The sequence below is a fragment of the Candoia aspera genome, chromosome 3 (genome assembly GCF_035149785.1).
Source record: "Candoia aspera isolate rCanAsp1 chromosome 3, rCanAsp1.hap2, whole genome shotgun sequence".
NCBI classification, from domain to species: Eukaryota; Metazoa; Chordata; class Lepidosauria; order Squamata; family Boidae; genus Candoia; species Candoia aspera.
Window position 1 is genome coordinate 61409911 of NC_086155.1, and position 17074 is coordinate 61426984.

The 17074-nt window shown below is 36.7% G+C and overlaps 1 protein-coding gene across 1 annotated transcript in view; it reads right to left on the bottom strand.

The window, feature by feature from the left end:
- SPATA6 (spermatogenesis associated 6) overlaps nucleotides 1-17074 on the bottom strand; it is a 37044-nt gene that overhangs the window by 9142 nt on the left and 10828 nt on the right. Inside the window, exons 5-10 of the mRNA XM_063297900.1 lie at nucleotides 15704-15828; nucleotides 14245-14325; nucleotides 13095-13370; nucleotides 10881-10959; nucleotides 8401-8441; nucleotides 5725-5906 (exon numbers count right to left, since the gene is read on the bottom strand). Coding sequence (XP_063153970.1) covers nucleotides 5725-5906; nucleotides 8401-8441; nucleotides 10881-10959; nucleotides 13095-13370; nucleotides 14245-14325; nucleotides 15704-15828 — 784 coding nt within the window. The remainder of the gene's footprint in view (nucleotides 1-5724; nucleotides 5907-8400; nucleotides 8442-10880; nucleotides 10960-13094; nucleotides 13371-14244; nucleotides 14326-15703; nucleotides 15829-17074) is intronic.

Sequence of the window (17074 nt, forward strand, 5' to 3'; positions counted from 1 at the left end):
TTTTCATGCAACTTTCAGTTTTTCTTTGCCATTGGGAAGGAAATGGTTGCCTTGTCCATTTTTTCTCCTTTATGTGACTAAAGTTGGTAGGAATATATTTTCCCTAAAATCCCTCTCACCCAGTGGGTTAACTACTGTGAAAACAACAGGTTACTTAAAAAATATTTATCAATCTGAAGACTTACACTGAAAAGTCCCAAATGTTTTGAGCAGTTCGTCTCACCATCAGCTATTTATTCAGAAAGTACTATTAAACATCAAGGTGAATAGCTAACTTCAATAAAATAAATGCAAGTGCCCTAAGATACTTGAGAACAATAAAGAAAACAAGATTTCAGCTTAACTTTTCTATGCCTTTCAACCACTTTTCAGTAGCAATAAATTGACTCACTATCTTTCTTCTAAAAGCCAGGCCATCATTCACCCCTTTGAGCTCCTTACCTTCACTAACAGCTAACAACTTATTTGATATGTTTTTTCAAGATGATAAGCAAGTACAAACATATTTGGAAGCAGTTATCAGTTCTTGCTTCTAAGGAAAATTACAGTTTGGAGAACTACCTCATTTATGTGAAAAACTATATAATATACATTTTTTTAGAATAAAATTGTGAAAGCAAAGTTGTGAGGCCTAAATAACTTCTCAAAATGGTTATGAATAATCCAAGAAGATCATTAAATCCTCATATATGAAGATCAATATGTTTATATAAAGCATTTAGCACAATCTCATTTTGTGAAGGAACAAGAGTTTTCCAAGTTTCTTACAATCCCAAATATGACACAGGATGTATAATGGGGAGGAAGGAAAGCCAAAGGGATGGGTAAGTTTTAAATCACATACAGTACTGAATAAAGTATTTTATACTAATATAGTGACACATTAACCCTCTATTTATGTTGTTTTCTTTTTGAATAAATATCCAGATTTGAATAGGGAATCCATAGCAGAGAAAGTGCTAAAGCTCTGCTCAGCTTGTAGTGACAATAAGCAAAGTGGCTGCAAGGCCAGCATGCAATTCCCTCTTCCTGGGCGTGTCTATAAGCAATAAAAGGGCTTTATATCCAACAAACCCAAGCCTTGTTAGCTCTAACATCCTTTCTGCCTCAACCCGTTTCTACCCTTATTACTTTCACAGCGCCAACAGTGGTAGAACAGCAGGCATAGTAGACGATTCTGCACACAGAACTAGGATGATTAAGAACGAAATGAGAATGAAATGCACTCCACTATGTCCCTGCTGATATGCTCCTAGAAAAAGGATGGCTGCTCAGAGTTGCATATTTCAGAATGCTGAATGGTGAATTCCAAATTGTTCACTAAAAAGGTTTAATTTCCCAATGTGGTTTTCTTGGTCAAAAGGATTCCCATGCAAAATGCCTGTAAACCTGAGCTTCATTCAAATTAAATGAGTTTTATGAAGCTTCAGATTTCATACTGCCAAGCTTTTGCAAGTCACTCAGCAAAATTATTCTGCTGAGATACAGTGTTTGGAATGCCTGACATTACAAAAGGAGAACATTTATTTACTTATTTAATCAATTTATAACCCACTTCAGTCACTGAAGCAACTCTAGGTAATGTATGAGGTAGTCCTCGGTTTACGTCCATTCATTCAGTGACTGTTCCAAGATATGGCAGCACTGGAAAAAATGGATGTACAATTGTCCCTGAAGTTCTGGCCATCACAGCACTCCTGCAGTCACGTGATCGCAAGCTGGGTGCTCAGGTGCCCGGCTTGCAATTATGACATTGCAGGGAACTGTGGTCACATGATAGCCATTTGCGACATTCCCTGCCAGCTTCCCACAAGCAAGGTCATTGGGGAAGGTGGCAGCAAAGGTCGCAAGTTGCTCTGGTAAGTTGCTCCCACCCGCAACACACACCCTCTGCCTGCGTGCAGCCTTCATCAGCCTTCTCAAGCCCTCCCCTGTCCTCCCTTGATTCATGCGCAGGCTGCACTGGGCCTCCCAAGCCTTCTGCCAGTCTCCCCCATGGCACCCCCACACTCCTTACCTGAGAATCCCACTGCTTCCCACTTAACAACCCATGCATCTTGGGATTACAATGGCAACTGGGGCTGCCAGGATTGCCAGTGCTAAGTGATGCAGTCATGCAATGTCATGTTTTACGATATCATTGCTTAGCGATGGCAATCCCAGTCCCAATTATTGTCGTAACCCAAGGACTACCTGTACAACAAATGAATGCACTGTAAGCATATTTACTTTTAAATGAAAGTAAATCAATAAACTAATAACCACAACAAAGAAACTAAACACTATAAGTACAAAAATAATTAAAATATCTGGAATTAAATACACAATAATAAATCTTGCCCCAGAAATTATTTTTCTTTTTTAAAAATATCCCAGAGTCAACAATACTTGCAAAATAAGCTATTCATATCCCATGGCCCAGTGGGGACTCTCATGTACAATGATGGGAGGAAATGCTCTCTCTTTATTTATTTAATTTTTATCCCGCCTTTATTATTTTTATAAATAACTCAAGGCGGCGAACATACCTAATACTCCTCCTTCCTCCTATTTTCCCCAGAACAGCAACCCTGTGAGGTGAGTTGGGCTGAGAGAGAGGGACTGGCCCAGAGTCACCCAGCCGGCTTTCAGGCCTCAGGCGGGACTAGAACTCACAGACTCCTGGTTTTCTTTACTCAAGATCATGTTACTGAATTTCAGTGAAAAATCAGACTTTTGGCAAACAATTATTTAGCACTTATGAATAAGAAAAGGAGTAAATTGACATGTTACTCTGTAAGGCTCAACTAACTATTTTGCATTCAAAAAAACCAACCCTGTCTCAGATGCTGAATAACAGGTTGGAAACTGCCTTCCAACCCTTTAGAGAAGAAATCATCACCATGTTACAAAAAATAAAGGGTACAGAACTATGAGGAAACAACTAAGAAAAAAGAACTGAAAAACTTTGATAACCACATGTATCTCAAGGCTCTGACCCTAAAAACAAAGTAAGACACCAGTAGGGCAGGAAGAATAGAAAAAGATGTTGAAGAATGGATCTGAAAGCCAAATGAATCTCAATCTGCCTTTGTTGCAATGTAACAGCAACTGTGTCCACACCAAGTCCCACAGTCAAGAAAAACAAGAACATGCACTAAGTGCCCAAACTCAAGGACAGTTAAAACAAAGGAATGTGTATCTCAAATTACAGTCACGAAGGCTAGAACTCTGACTTTGTAAGGCATAGTTCCCCAGTATCTAGTTCCCCAGTAATAAAGTCTTCTCCCTTTTACTGTCTCTGCAGACTTCAAGTCTCTTGCCACCTTTTCTCTGATCAAAATCAATGTGCTAAATCATAGCCAACCAAAATAGTATCCAAAGTCAAGATGGAACAGGTAACAGAGGTATCTCGCATTATAATAATTAACCACGAGAACTTTCTGTAGTAATGCTAATATTTTAGTCATCTGGGAAATGCAAAATGGGAAAAGGGTGAAATAGGAGTCAATATATGAATTTTCTCCCTGCTCCCATCCATAAAGCATTAGTTTAATTTTAAAATGGGTCTGCATCCATCAGCAAAGACATTTCCAATCTCTCCTAAACTGGAAATAACTCATGAACTTAATTTCATGTCAGAAAGTATGTGATTTGTAGTCTTCCTTGTCTCTCAATTCATTTGGTAGCAGAGAAAAAAATTCAGATCTTATGCTCTCTTGCAGGAAGTATGCATTGTGGGAACGGTCCAGGATATCAGAGTAGCTAGAAAGCAGCACTGTCATCATTTGTTACAATACAGAGAATCTGGCACACTAAGAATGGATTGGAGAATTCATTTCTGGTATCTGAATCATTCTAAAACATGATGAATGCATCCTGTGTTTTATCAAAAATATTTTGGTACCGAGTTAAGAAGCAAACTCCATTCCTAACTCCTGGAGACAAAGGACAAATAATTAAGTAGTAGTAATAGTAGCAGTAAAAACAAGAGCTGTGGTGCTCTTGTAGTCTGGAATGCAAGTCCCAAACCAACCTATGGATACATTCTGGATGAGACAGTGTATGTTTTCCATGCTGAAAGTTACAGACTTGAGACTGAAATGAATCTTGAAATAACAACGAAATGAAACTTCAGCTTCTGCTATTTTAGTTCATCCCATGTAGACTGGGATAGCTCAGCACATCTTAAGGTGGTGGCCCTCAAACTTTGTGCTACCATGATCCCCAAAATAATAAAATGAATGTGTGTCATTCACCCATGAATAAAGTTACTAGACCACTCTGTGTATAAGCCACCAGGTCTGCCAGAACCATGTCCAAGCTCCAAGCTCTGCTTGGAAGACCTGATTGTCTGTTTTATTCTACAGCTGATTGTTTTGGTTTTCATAGTAGCAACCCCTGTCCAGGGTAGATTTTGGACTTCTGAGAACTCTCTGGTGTGCTTTTGCCCATCCTGCTCATCACCTACTGTTACCATCTTCTTTTTTTTCCCCACCTGCTTTCTCCTTCTTTCCTCCACAAGTGGAAAAGCATCTAATGGCTGTTATTTTCATCATTTAAAGACCCTGAGCTATCAATTATCCTTGGCATCCCTGATCTTGTGGGAACTGCCATTGTAGAATAAAATTCCATAAAACCCAAATTCTCATGTAACTCTTTTCTGTCTCTGCTGCTGTAATCACTATCAGAATTCAAGACGCTTAGCTGCTGCTCCACTAATTGAGGAAGAAAGAAAAGGCAAGTGACAGATGAAAAGAAGATGGCAATTGGTGGAGCTGGCAAGTGGGATGAGTAGGAATAGAATCAAGAGATCTTGAAGTCTTTGGTTTACTCTGGATAGAGGCTGCTACTGTGACAACCAAAATAATCACCCAGAGAACACAGAACAGACAGCTGGCTTGTCCAAGTAAAGTGGAAGTAGCCTATCAAACTCTGGTTTTGCCTAGAAACCCCCCCCCCCCACAAACACACATTTATGTTCCCCATCAAATCTGTCTGCAACCACTAGGGCGGCCTTTCTCAACTTTCTGACTCTGGAGGAACCCTTGAAGTATTTTTCAGGCCTCGGGGAACCCCTGCACGTTCAAGCTCAAATATAGGCCACAAGTTACAAAATTATTATATTTGCTTCATTTGTAGGCCTGCATATATGCATTAAGTGTTCTTAAACTAAAAATAAAGAATGAAATTCACCTTCTCTAATGTGAAATTGCCCAAATTTGAAGTAATTTTTTAAATAAATTGTGATCTCCCAGGGAACCCCTAGGACCTCTCACGGAACCTCAGGGTTCCACGGAACCCTGTTTGAAAAACCCTGCACTAGGGAGTCACAACCCACAGTTTGAGAACCCCCATGTTAATGGTATCAGACTGTGGCAGCTTGGTGCATATGTCTGAATAAAAGGAATTTGGAAATAAAAGTGCTGACCTACATATCATCAAGGAAACCTGATTGTCAGGTGCTCCTCAGTCTAATCATAGGCACTGCTAATTTATCTACTTTTACTGATAAATTAATGTCCATTCAATTCCAATGCTGATTCATGCACTGCTGTATTGGTATACTACTTGGTATACTTCAACTTAACTTTTTACTGATTGCCATACCAGATTTTAAGCCACAGCCAATATTCTTAAAAAGTAAGACACTGATCAAAGTACATACCACCTTAAACACTGAAAATTCAGTATAAATATGAAGATAGCACACTGTTTTAAATTTCCAAAAATATGTGGCATTACCTTTCTCTAAGAGATGAGCGATTTAACACAGGAGTTGAAGAATATTTCTGTAATGATGGAGGTGCTGAATGCATTAACAGATGATCTGAATTAACCCGCCTACCACTCATTTTTGTGATCAAATATTCATCATAGCTGTCAGGAAAACAATCAAAGTCTTTCTCGTGATGTGACCCAATAATCTGTTAGAAACACAAAAATAACCAAACGACTTGCAAAAGATATAATACATTTAATGTCTTGGTTATATGTGATAGTTATTTGCTGACAATGAAATAAATACATGTTATAATATATTAGGATGACTGTGGAAGCAGAAATAAGAAAACACAAGAGATTCAGTCCATTTCATTACCAATGCTCTCTTTTCTGTCAAAAACAGATAATTTGACATTTCTACCACAGATTTTAAATTTCTGGTGTTTACGTGAAGGGTGTTAAATTTAATTATTTTATACAAGAAGTTCTTAACTGCACCAATTAAAAAAAAGAGATGGCATGGCACAGAAGTAGAGAAGTGTTGCTCCATCTTCAATTTAAAGGCTTATTGACTACATTACTAAAATTACAAAATGCTCATGTTTGAGTGACATGATAGAAAAATTAAAGAACTAGCTTTCGTTTATTATTTTTATGAAAATGGAATCTGTTGGATGAGTTAGATTCAACTCCCAGTAACCGTATGGATGAAAGTTTGCAATCTTTAACTATCTTTAGTAATAACTCATAGCTCTTCCAAGGATGCTCCAGTAATATGTTGTTCCATCTGATCCCACCCACTTTATCCACTGCCTTCCCCTTCTTATATTTACCAAGTTTAGCAGACATAATAATATTTTCTATCATATTTTCTGCTGGCATCACATGCACAAAGTATGTGAGTCTCTGCTGCCTGATCATCCAGAAGGCAGTCTTTATTTGGTCCAGGACAAATTGACTAGTGCTTCTTGCAGTCTATGATATTCCTAATATGTATTTCAAAATCATAATTTGAAGGTATCTATCTTCCTCCTCTTACTCTTTTATATAGATACAAATTTTTCTTTATTGTGAATTTTTTTAATCATTTGTTCATTTCTATTAATATTTAGTGTTTTAATTCATGACATCTGTATCATCTATTATTTGTATTAACGTAACTGTATAAACATATTTGAAACATCACTTACAAAACTCTAATTATAGGTACTAACGTTAGGAATTGAAAATAGTATGAGTGTAATTACATCACTTTATAAAAATAGTTTTAAAAAGAAAATACAGAAGTAGGAGATAAAAACCTCTATCATGAAAAAGTAAAAGAAAACCAGGTACCAATTAAACACAGCCTCCCAGAACATAATCTTTCAGTAAGCAACCACACACCAGCAGAAAAGTCAGATGGCTGTCCGAAAACAGAGGTTACCTCTCTATTACCTTAAATTATAATATTTATTTAAACATTTCTTCTATTTTTATGGCTACCAAGTAGTTGGATATATTTCCTTATTTTCTTTTTTAGGCAGCAGGAAAATAAGATATGGGAAGATATATTTCTTGGAATATCTCTATCTCAAAGTTTAATCTTAAACTTGAATCTTGAACACTGTGAATTAAATACAGATACAGATCAGCAGTCAGCTGCCACTTCTAAAGTCCTATTTTACAATACCATCACAAAGATAAAACAAATGGCTTTCAAGGTACTGGCTGGGTTGCTCAATGCATTAAGCTATACTGTATTTTGTTTGGCTTTGGATTAGTGTGATATCTGAACCCAGTCGTTGTGGGTTGTAAACCATAGTTTACAAGTGGAGTTTACAATAATAATGTTGTCTAGGAGTTGTGGTAAGTTAGTGCTGAAGGCAAAATAATACCACCAGCTATTAATGCTTTTCCCTGCTCTCTTCCTCCTATATACTCTTCTACTAATTGTCCCTAAATCCTCCTTTGTCCTAAAGTTACAGTGCTACTGTTTCTTACTTCCTGTTGACTGATAGGGCAGAATACCAGAATAACCTAGAATATTATGTCTAGTTTGGGGAACTGTGTTTCTAGAAGGGCCCTGCAAACTTGAGCATGGCCATGGAGAGTGCCAAGATCATAAAGGGCCTGGAAGAAAATCTTATGAGTAATGGTTGGAAGCCCTGGGTGTGTTTAGCCTGGAAAAGACTGTGGGGAAATATGATAGCTGTCCTGAAGTAATTGAAGGTCTGTCAAGAAGAAGACAAGGCACAATTATTCAGAGTTGCTCCAGAAGACAGGCAAGAAACAATGGCTTTTAATTACAGTGAAGTAGATTTTAGTTGGACATAAGAAAATGTTCCTAAAAATATGAAGCTGTTCAGTAATGACTATCTCAGAAGGCAGTAGCCTCTATTTCACAGGATGTGTTAAACAAAGGCTTGAGTTCACCTGTTGGGAATGATACAGTAATGGATTCCTGAACTGGCAGGGGTTCGGCAATGAGTTCCACATTCAATTCTTACATTCTATTATTTTGATAAGTTTGATAGATATACATTTCAGATGCTCGGTCAAGAAATAAAAATGTCCTCTCAGTTTGTGAGTTTGTCATATCTTAACTCTATAAACTAGTCATCAATAATTCAATGACAATATTGTGCAGGAAATCAAATGGTCGCAAGAGATTAAATCAATTTTAGTTAATAAAGTATTCTCTGTTTCTGTACTTACTTTAGTATTTTTGGGTCTGTAACTGCCAAGAAGGCTAGAATCTTAAAAAGAAAAAAAAAGTAAACATTAATAAAGGTAAAGTGTTTTTATTTACCAATGTAAGACATTAGTAGTAGACTATTCAGTTATAAAGTTATTTTTGAAAAAATACACAAAGCATTTTGAAAAAGTACAATAATTAAACAGCATTACTTTTAAATAATGACGGAAAACACTGGTTTGTTTGAATACCACAGTGTTAATGGTAACAAAGCACCTAGACTAGTATTTAGATAGTGAGATAATTTACATTTGTGACTTAATTATTCAAATCAATACAAGAGCCTCTGGCTCTAAGTGAATGCTTCCGCAACATAAACAGCTTTTAGACAAAATATATCTGCTTAAATGGATACTCAAATAAGGCAGCATTCTAAGTTTGAATAATTAAGTCACAAATGTAAATTATTCTACTACTGAAAACCAGGATCTTTGGGATAGCTGTTAGGTACAATTCTATTCCACCTAGCATCCCATTAATGACACATGTACCACCAGCTGAAAACCACTATCTTATAGAGACATGCTTTGATCAACAGAAGGCAATTCTACAACTAAGATCCTAGCACGTATCCTTTTATAGGATATATGAATGTGCATTTTAGTATTCAGTCTTCCCTTTCAATATTTTAGTTCTGAGTTTTGCATTCTTTACAAAGCCTGTCTACAGGAATAAATAAGGAAAAATGTCCCTTTTTTCTTAACAGTGCTTTCCTGCATAGTGGTCAACTGCACTATTCCCCAAATGGAGGAAAGACTGATTGTCATCTTCTTTCCTTCTGTTCCAGTTCTTTTAGCTAGAGATCTTCTTCCTTGGTAACCTTTTTCTTATCACTTTTCTACATGCAAGGTCTCTTGAGGAGTCCTGCCCTTCTTTCACCTCCTGATTTCCAAAGTAATGTCTAGCTGCAGGTCATTCAGATGTCATACAGCCCATTCAGGAACTGCTGCTCTTGAATTACATCATTTCCAAGCACCAGTTCTTCAGAACATGAGCCAGCAGAAGGTAGCAACACAAAGGAGTCAGATCAACAAGACATATCCATCCAGTTGTTAAGGGTCAGCATGAAAGCAATCAAATCTAGTTCTAATAAGAACTATCTTGATTATATCCATCCATCCATCCATCCATCTTAGAGCAAAATACCAGCCCCTACAGAAGCAGCATGTACCGATAATAAGTATATAAAAATATAAAAACAAAGCTTTGATTTAAATGCATTAGTTTGTGGTGATCTTTTAACATTACTGAACAAGGCACAATTGACAAAAATTCTACTTTTATCTTAGTTTATAAAATTAGACAACCAAATCTATGCTATAACCTGTATGTACAAGAATCAAATTATTTAAAGAAATTTACTACTTCTTTTCACACTAATACTGTATGGCACAGGAAACACTGCAGGACTGCTTTTTTCTATTCTACTAGGTACAGTGTCACTGAAAGTCTGTGGTCTACATTCCAGCTCTTTTGAGACATGAAAAAGAACTGTGACATGGACTTCTCCCTCCCATGCCACTGTAACATGGAAAGAAATGCCGAACATCTTCCATATCTCCAAAAATAATGCGGAAATTTATTTTGGGATACCTGTACAGCTAAAATGGAAATGATTTGGTACGCCTCAGAGTCTAAGACACTCTATAAACAGGATGTGGATAATGTGAAATGGCTTTGCTGTCAAGCAGAACAGTTCATTTAGGCAAATTATTTTTCACCCCAGGGTCTATCTACAACGAAAGCATCCTCTTACGTGATGCTTACCTCTCAGCCTACTTAAGGTTTTATAATCAAAACCATATATTAATAGATTGCTAGAAACAATGCATCCCATTCATATTTAAATTATGCACAAATAACAACAGAAACAAAAACAAGAAAATAAAAATACTTCTAGGACAATAATACTTTAACTGCAAAGTAAGTCAGAGAAAAAGCAGATGCTGCAAGAAAACATTATATAAAAATACAGCTTGAACAGGTAACAGGAATTACTGGAAGCAACAGAACACATAATCCAAGGGATATAAATGGGAAATAAGAGATAATACACTGACTGAACTTCCTAAAAGTACTGTGTTTATTTATAAGAAAACAGACCTGTGCTTTTTATGTCAGCTGAGTGACCAAGTCACAAAACAACCACAGCAAGAGATTGAATGCAATGACTTTTAAAAAATTTCTACTAAGAAATTGCTTCCAATTAAAAGGGATTGCACTAGCAGTTTCAAGAGCACTTAGAACTGCAGTATTCTTTAAAACATGTTATGTCAGTGAAAATGTAAGAAATCAGACACTTTGCTTCTGAACCAGAAATTCCAATGAACTAGATAAAGCAAAAATATAATTAAGGCCACTGAAATAGGTACCCACTGTAATATTTCTGCATTTAAATCTATAACTGCACACATCTTTTGAACATTAACCTAATACTTGCCATAGGCTGCTCCATCTTTGTTACTGTCCTTAGGACGACACCAAGTATGAACATCAGGTGAGGGAGTCAGCTGTTCAACCTAAAATGAAGAAATTATTAAAATTTCTTAATACAGGTAGTCCTTGCTTAATGACCCTAATTGGGACTGGCAACTCTGCCGCTAAGCAAAGTGGTCACTAAGTGGGAAATCACGTGACCATGACTGTGCTTTCCAGCTGAAAAGAGACTACTCAGTTTAACACCTTCAGCTTTTGTCTGCTTCCTAACCAGTACCCTGCCCTTTGGAACACTTGAGTGCCTGCTTACTGCCTTGTACACATCGAAAGCAATGCAGCTGTGCCGCAGCCTGGGGCTGGGAGCCATGGGTGCATTATGCAAACAGCTTACAGTACTCGGTAAGTACTAAGTGGGGGGAAAGTCAGGCAAAGGGGAGACTGCCTACAGAAATCGCTTGCTTTTTCTCTCACCCCACCCCACAGAGCAGAGATATTGGAGAGCAGAGATAATGGCGATCATATGACTGAGGGATGTTGCAAAGGTTGTAAATGGTCATAAATGGGCCGTAAAGTTGTTTTTTCAGCACCATCGTAACTTTGACCGGTTGCTGAACAAATGGTCAGTGAGGACTACCTCTATAGCGTAAAGCATAGATGGGATGATTCTCCCAGAGCTGGTCTGCAATGTGGGAGTCCTTCTGGACTTACTGCTCCTGCTTGAACAGCAGCTGGGAGCTATAATGAAGAGAGCCTTTACACATCTACATCTGGTACACCAGCTGCAGCCTGCTCTTTTGTGCACAATCACTCATGCCTGTGTCACATCGCAGCCAAACTACTGCAATTTGTTCTACAGGAGACTGCTCTTGAAGGCCACTGGGAAGCTTCAGGTACTGCACCACACAACAGCCTGAGTAGTTTGCTTATTTATTCGGACTTACATGCTATTTCAATCCAGAAAGACTCTGACCGGCATATATTCCTTTCTTTCAGTAAGAAGATTAAAATAAAATAGTATCACAAAAAGTTATATAACGCTAGCAAGGAAAATTACAAAGAAAATTACGGCCACAAAGGAAGAATAAGCATTCAGACATGACCAAAAGTGGTGCTCCCAATTCATACCAGATCCCCTTCTAGGACTCTCTTAAAAAGCCATGTTTTTAATTTTCCAAAAAAATAAGCAGGGTGGGCTAGTCTGATCTTGGGAGGTAAACTATTCCTTAGAAGAATGGCTGTAACTGAGAAGGTTTGACTCTTTGGGCCCTGTAGGTGACAGTACCAAAACAGAGGGCCTTAGGGCTCAGCCTCTACCTCTCCACTGCCACTCAAGGAGAACCACTGTAACAGCCTCCCACTCCCATCCACCATACCCAATGCAGAAGGATACCATGGTCAATGTTACTGAAAGTTGCTGAGCGGTTCAGCAGGTTCAGTAGTATTGTACTTTCCCTATACTGGGCCTGCCAAAGATCATGTAACATGGCAACTAATGTGAATTTTGTTTCATACCTAGACCTGAATCCTGATGAATAGGGATCCAGGTAATTTATTTGATTCAGGATTCTCTGTAGCTATATCTCAATCACCAACTCAACAACCCTCCCTAAGAAGGAAAGGTTAGAGACAGAATAGCCAGGTTGAGCAACAGCTTCTTGAGGAGGGGCACCGTTCTACCTCTTTCAAGATGGGATTAAAAGCCTTAAGGGTAAAGGTGTTTTATCCTCCAGATGCTGCACACACAATGGCCCAGCAGCCAATCCTTCAGCCTGGATTTCCCAACAGAGAACTGATAATTTCAAATTTACTGCAATGGCATTGGTTTGAATTTGAACTCTTACTCATAGCCCAACACACTTATTTGTCTTTCTTACACCACTAGAACTCCAGGCATCTTGCCTCCATTCAGTTTTACTGGCAACAATGAAGAAATGGCTTGCCACTGCTTTCTTTCAAGATGTTTTTTTGACATCTCAGTCTAGCATAAACCCCTAGAATTTCTGGTTGATCTCCCATTCAAGTGCTAACCAGGTCTGATCCTGCTTAGCTTTTTGAGATCAGCCAAAGTACTTTAATTCTACTTAATCATTCCTCTAGACCAAGTGATTGGGAGAGAATTAGCAGTCACAAGGGGTAAAATTAATTAAAAGTTTTTGAAAATAACTGGAAGAGCAAGATTTGATCTCTGCTTAAACTGTTACTATTAGAGGATACATACCCGACGAATTACAAATGGAGGTCTGTCTGTTTCTTTCCTGAAATCAAAAGGCCCTAGGTCTAAGTGAGCCAGGCGTTGTCTGACTTGCAGAAGCTCACACATTCGCCTCTTTGTATAAGGAGAAGGGGATCGAGAAAGAGATGCTATTGTGGGTTGTTCATAACTCTTTGTTGCTGAACAGGGCCTGTTTCTCTCAGGTGAGACTGGGTTCTTCTTAGAAGATTTGATCTGTCGCATTCCTTCTGTAGATGAATGAAACAGCCCATCTAAATTATCCTGAATTAAAGGAAGAAATTATTAACACTAAAGAGCTTCAAAGTATTTGCTGTCACTACTGAACATATCACAACCCATAATTATCTTGCCTGATATCTCCATAATTAATGGATAACTCTGAGATCAAATATTTTCCCCTATACTTAAAGCTCAAACAATCCTTCTCAATATATTTAAAGAAATAAAGGGAGGGAAAGAGACAAGGGAAAAAAGCCAAGAGGCAATTATTTTATTAGGATGACTTTTTTTTTCTAACCATATTGCCTGATGAAGAGTTCTTGGAAACTGCAGTTTGTAACTGTTTTGTAAAACTTCAACCAGCTTAGTAAGTTAATACCTTAGCTCCTGAATGAAAGGCAGGATACAAATCTAAGAAACAGTTTTTTTTTAATTTTTCCCTTATTTTTTCCTACTATCTAACATCACTGTCCCAGCTGCCCTACAGGTACAATGACCCATAAGTTGTAGCATCCATTTTCCATGGTCTAAAAGAACAGCAAATATACCTCAAGGTAGCTGAAAAATGAATAGTAAAAAGCCAAAGTTGTTTTTTCTACCATCAGTACTTATTGATTACACCCAGAACAATACAGAGTGAAGGAAACATTTATCACAGGAATAATATTTTGCTTACATCAGTATAGTAAAATTATGCAGTTGATTGTCTAATACCTTTCAACTATTTTAACTGTTTTAAGAAACATGCAAGATTTTACTCAGCAATCTCTCACTTTCAAACAATCTTTTCAATTCAAGCAATCTTTTGATTAAGAATGAAATTTACGTGAAACTTCGTAAGAGGTGTTTCAACAAAACAAACTACCTAAAAGTTCTATTAATTCTATAAACTGTTTGCCATTTAAGTTATACTAACCTGCTTCTGAGCTTTTGCTGAACTTAACAGGCTTTCCGAAATAACACAAGTTGTGTAAAACTTCAATTTTGGTGCAATTCCCTAGGAGAGAGACAATAATTGAACATCAAGCTCCAATTGAACAGATAGATGATAACAAAGAAATAAATGCCATATACTGTAACAAACTATTCCTAATTTTAATGATTTCTTTTGTTAATTTCAGTCTTTAATAAAAATAATTAGAAGAGACAGAACAGCAATGGTAAATGTCAAGAAGATAACATTTGCATTTCTGACAATTCAATTACTAGCAATCGTATTGCTTTTCTACAACAATTGAAGTCTGATGTTTATTTCAACTTGTTGCTTTGTCAAAAGCACTAATTTTCATGGCATATTACACAGTACTAATTAAAAGTCAAGCCATTCTGTTCAGTCTTCATTCACAACACTTCTAAACTTCTTGAGATATATACTAGAGAAACTGGGATCTCCTTTCTGTTGAATACCTTATTTTTTCCATATTTATATTCCACATATTAGTACTGGACAAAATAAATTGTTTACAACATTCTTCTCACCTTCCTAAAGCAAACAAACAACCCCTCAGTAGAACGGCATGCAGTAAAAGATATTGCATTTCCCTTCCTGAACTCAGGCATAGTATCTTTACCCAAAGCTTATTTAAGTAAGGAGTGAAATGTTAGATTTCATACAAAGCAGAGTCCAATAAAGTCCATATAATTACAAGTCATGTAATTTCTGATCCATGAACATCAGCAGATACATTAGAAAATGTGTATATGTAGGAAAGTCTTGTCTTCCTGATTTATACCTAATCATATGGCTTACTCATCAAGCCCACTATTATTTACTCTGAACAGCACCAGATTTCTGGGGTCTTAAGAGAATTATTTCTTGTTACCAATCCTTTTGACCAGAGATGCTAGGTTTTAAATTTGAGATTTTACAAGGCAAAACACATACCTGGTTGTAAGCTATGATATTTCTCTTTGTTCTTTACAGTGTATGATAGTAAAAACAAAGGAGAAATACAAATCCAGAAGTACATCCCCAACTCACTGATTTAGCAACACATATCAAATTAATTTAATTTGAGCAAGCAGAAGGAATTTTATTCTCCATGGGTTTTCAGTTTTCCAACAGAAAACAGGAAAAATAAATCATATCTTAGCCTGCTGGGCCATTATGGTTTGCATTTCCAATTTTTCATGATGTTTTTTGACTTCCCTTATCTACAGCTCTGAGATTTCCTGATAATCTCCCATCCAAGTACTACCTAGGATTGAACCTGATTAGCTTCTGAGTCCAGACAATTTCCATTACGAATAAATAATAAAAAAGAAAAAATGTTCTAAAGTATTAATTATGAACTAATCTGTCAAATAAAACCTAAATACAGTTCAACAGTTGTTCATATGATTGTGTTCTTGTGATTGTATCAATGTGCACTTACCGTAAAACCATAGGCCTTTTTCATTAAAACCTCACGAACTGTACTTCGTTGTTGATGGATAGACTTAGGAGTAGGAAAAAGGAAATCTCTTGTATTTTCTTCATATCTGGCTAGAATTTCTCCCACTGAAAGTGAGTTATATATTCTAATTGAAAAGCAGTAACTACACATTCATACATACAGACACAGGGAGATACAAGCACAGAAGCATATCTAAAGAGACCATGATACAACAAAACTAAGAATGTTTAGATTCCCTTGATCTCAAGAGAACATACATATAGAATCTTGTCCGTGCCTGCTAATGCCACAGAGCAATATCCCATTAGGTTAGAAAAGTCTATGATAGTACTAATCCAAGATGGGAACCGAAAAACTATCTTAAGAAATTTGTTATGCTGATATCCAAAGCTATAATAAATATGGCTTTATTCTGTGGAAGTAAAATATTAAACATATTATTTTCATTTTGGAATTCACCAACAATAAAACTTTATAACCTAGAAATTAACGAAAATTAGGGTTGATTCTTAAAAATTATGGCTTTTTGAAATGCAATATCTGTCTTTAAATAAATGTGTTTGCATAACCATACATTTTTTCCTATCTCATGCTGGTTAAGAAGGAAAACAAAATTATTGTCTGCGGCTAACATTAGCAACCCAATCTAACTTTCAACAGTTTTGTATATATGTTTGTGCATCAACTCAGAAAATCCTACTTAAAAATTATGGATCCAAATTTCTGCACAACAGGAAATCCGGAAGGACTGTAAAGGGGTTTCTTTAAAAACATATTGCTTAATTTTTTGAAGGAGTCAAGATAATCAGGAAGAAAGTGGTATAGTACTGCCCAGTTTCTATTGATACCATGAAAGGCTCTGATGGTCAAAGAACTTCAGCAGATATTCCAAGAACATAAAAGGTTTTCAATGGGAAAAAATATTTTGAATGATACTCAAGTTTGGACTGAAAAGAAAACTCTTAATGGTTTTTTTGTTTGTTTGTTACTATTTCTACTCCATTTCATTATCTGGAAGTCAAAACTGAATTAACTACAGAATCAATTACCTCAATACTGCAAAGACAAGAACTGGTTATAACTACTGACCTCTACACTTTGATCGGCATTTCTTCTTAGGCCCTACATTCAAATAAGTTGTTCACATATAAGCTTTGGACATATATCTGAAAAAACTGCAGAATACTGATCACAAGATAAAATCTACATATGCAGATCCTGCACTGAAGAACCAACACAGGAAATTTTGAGAAGCTGGGTGAATACTATGCATAGCTGGTATCTCTCAATGGACAAAAGTCTCACCCTAAAAAACATTTTCTGAATGTTTGGAATAAATTAGTTATCCAT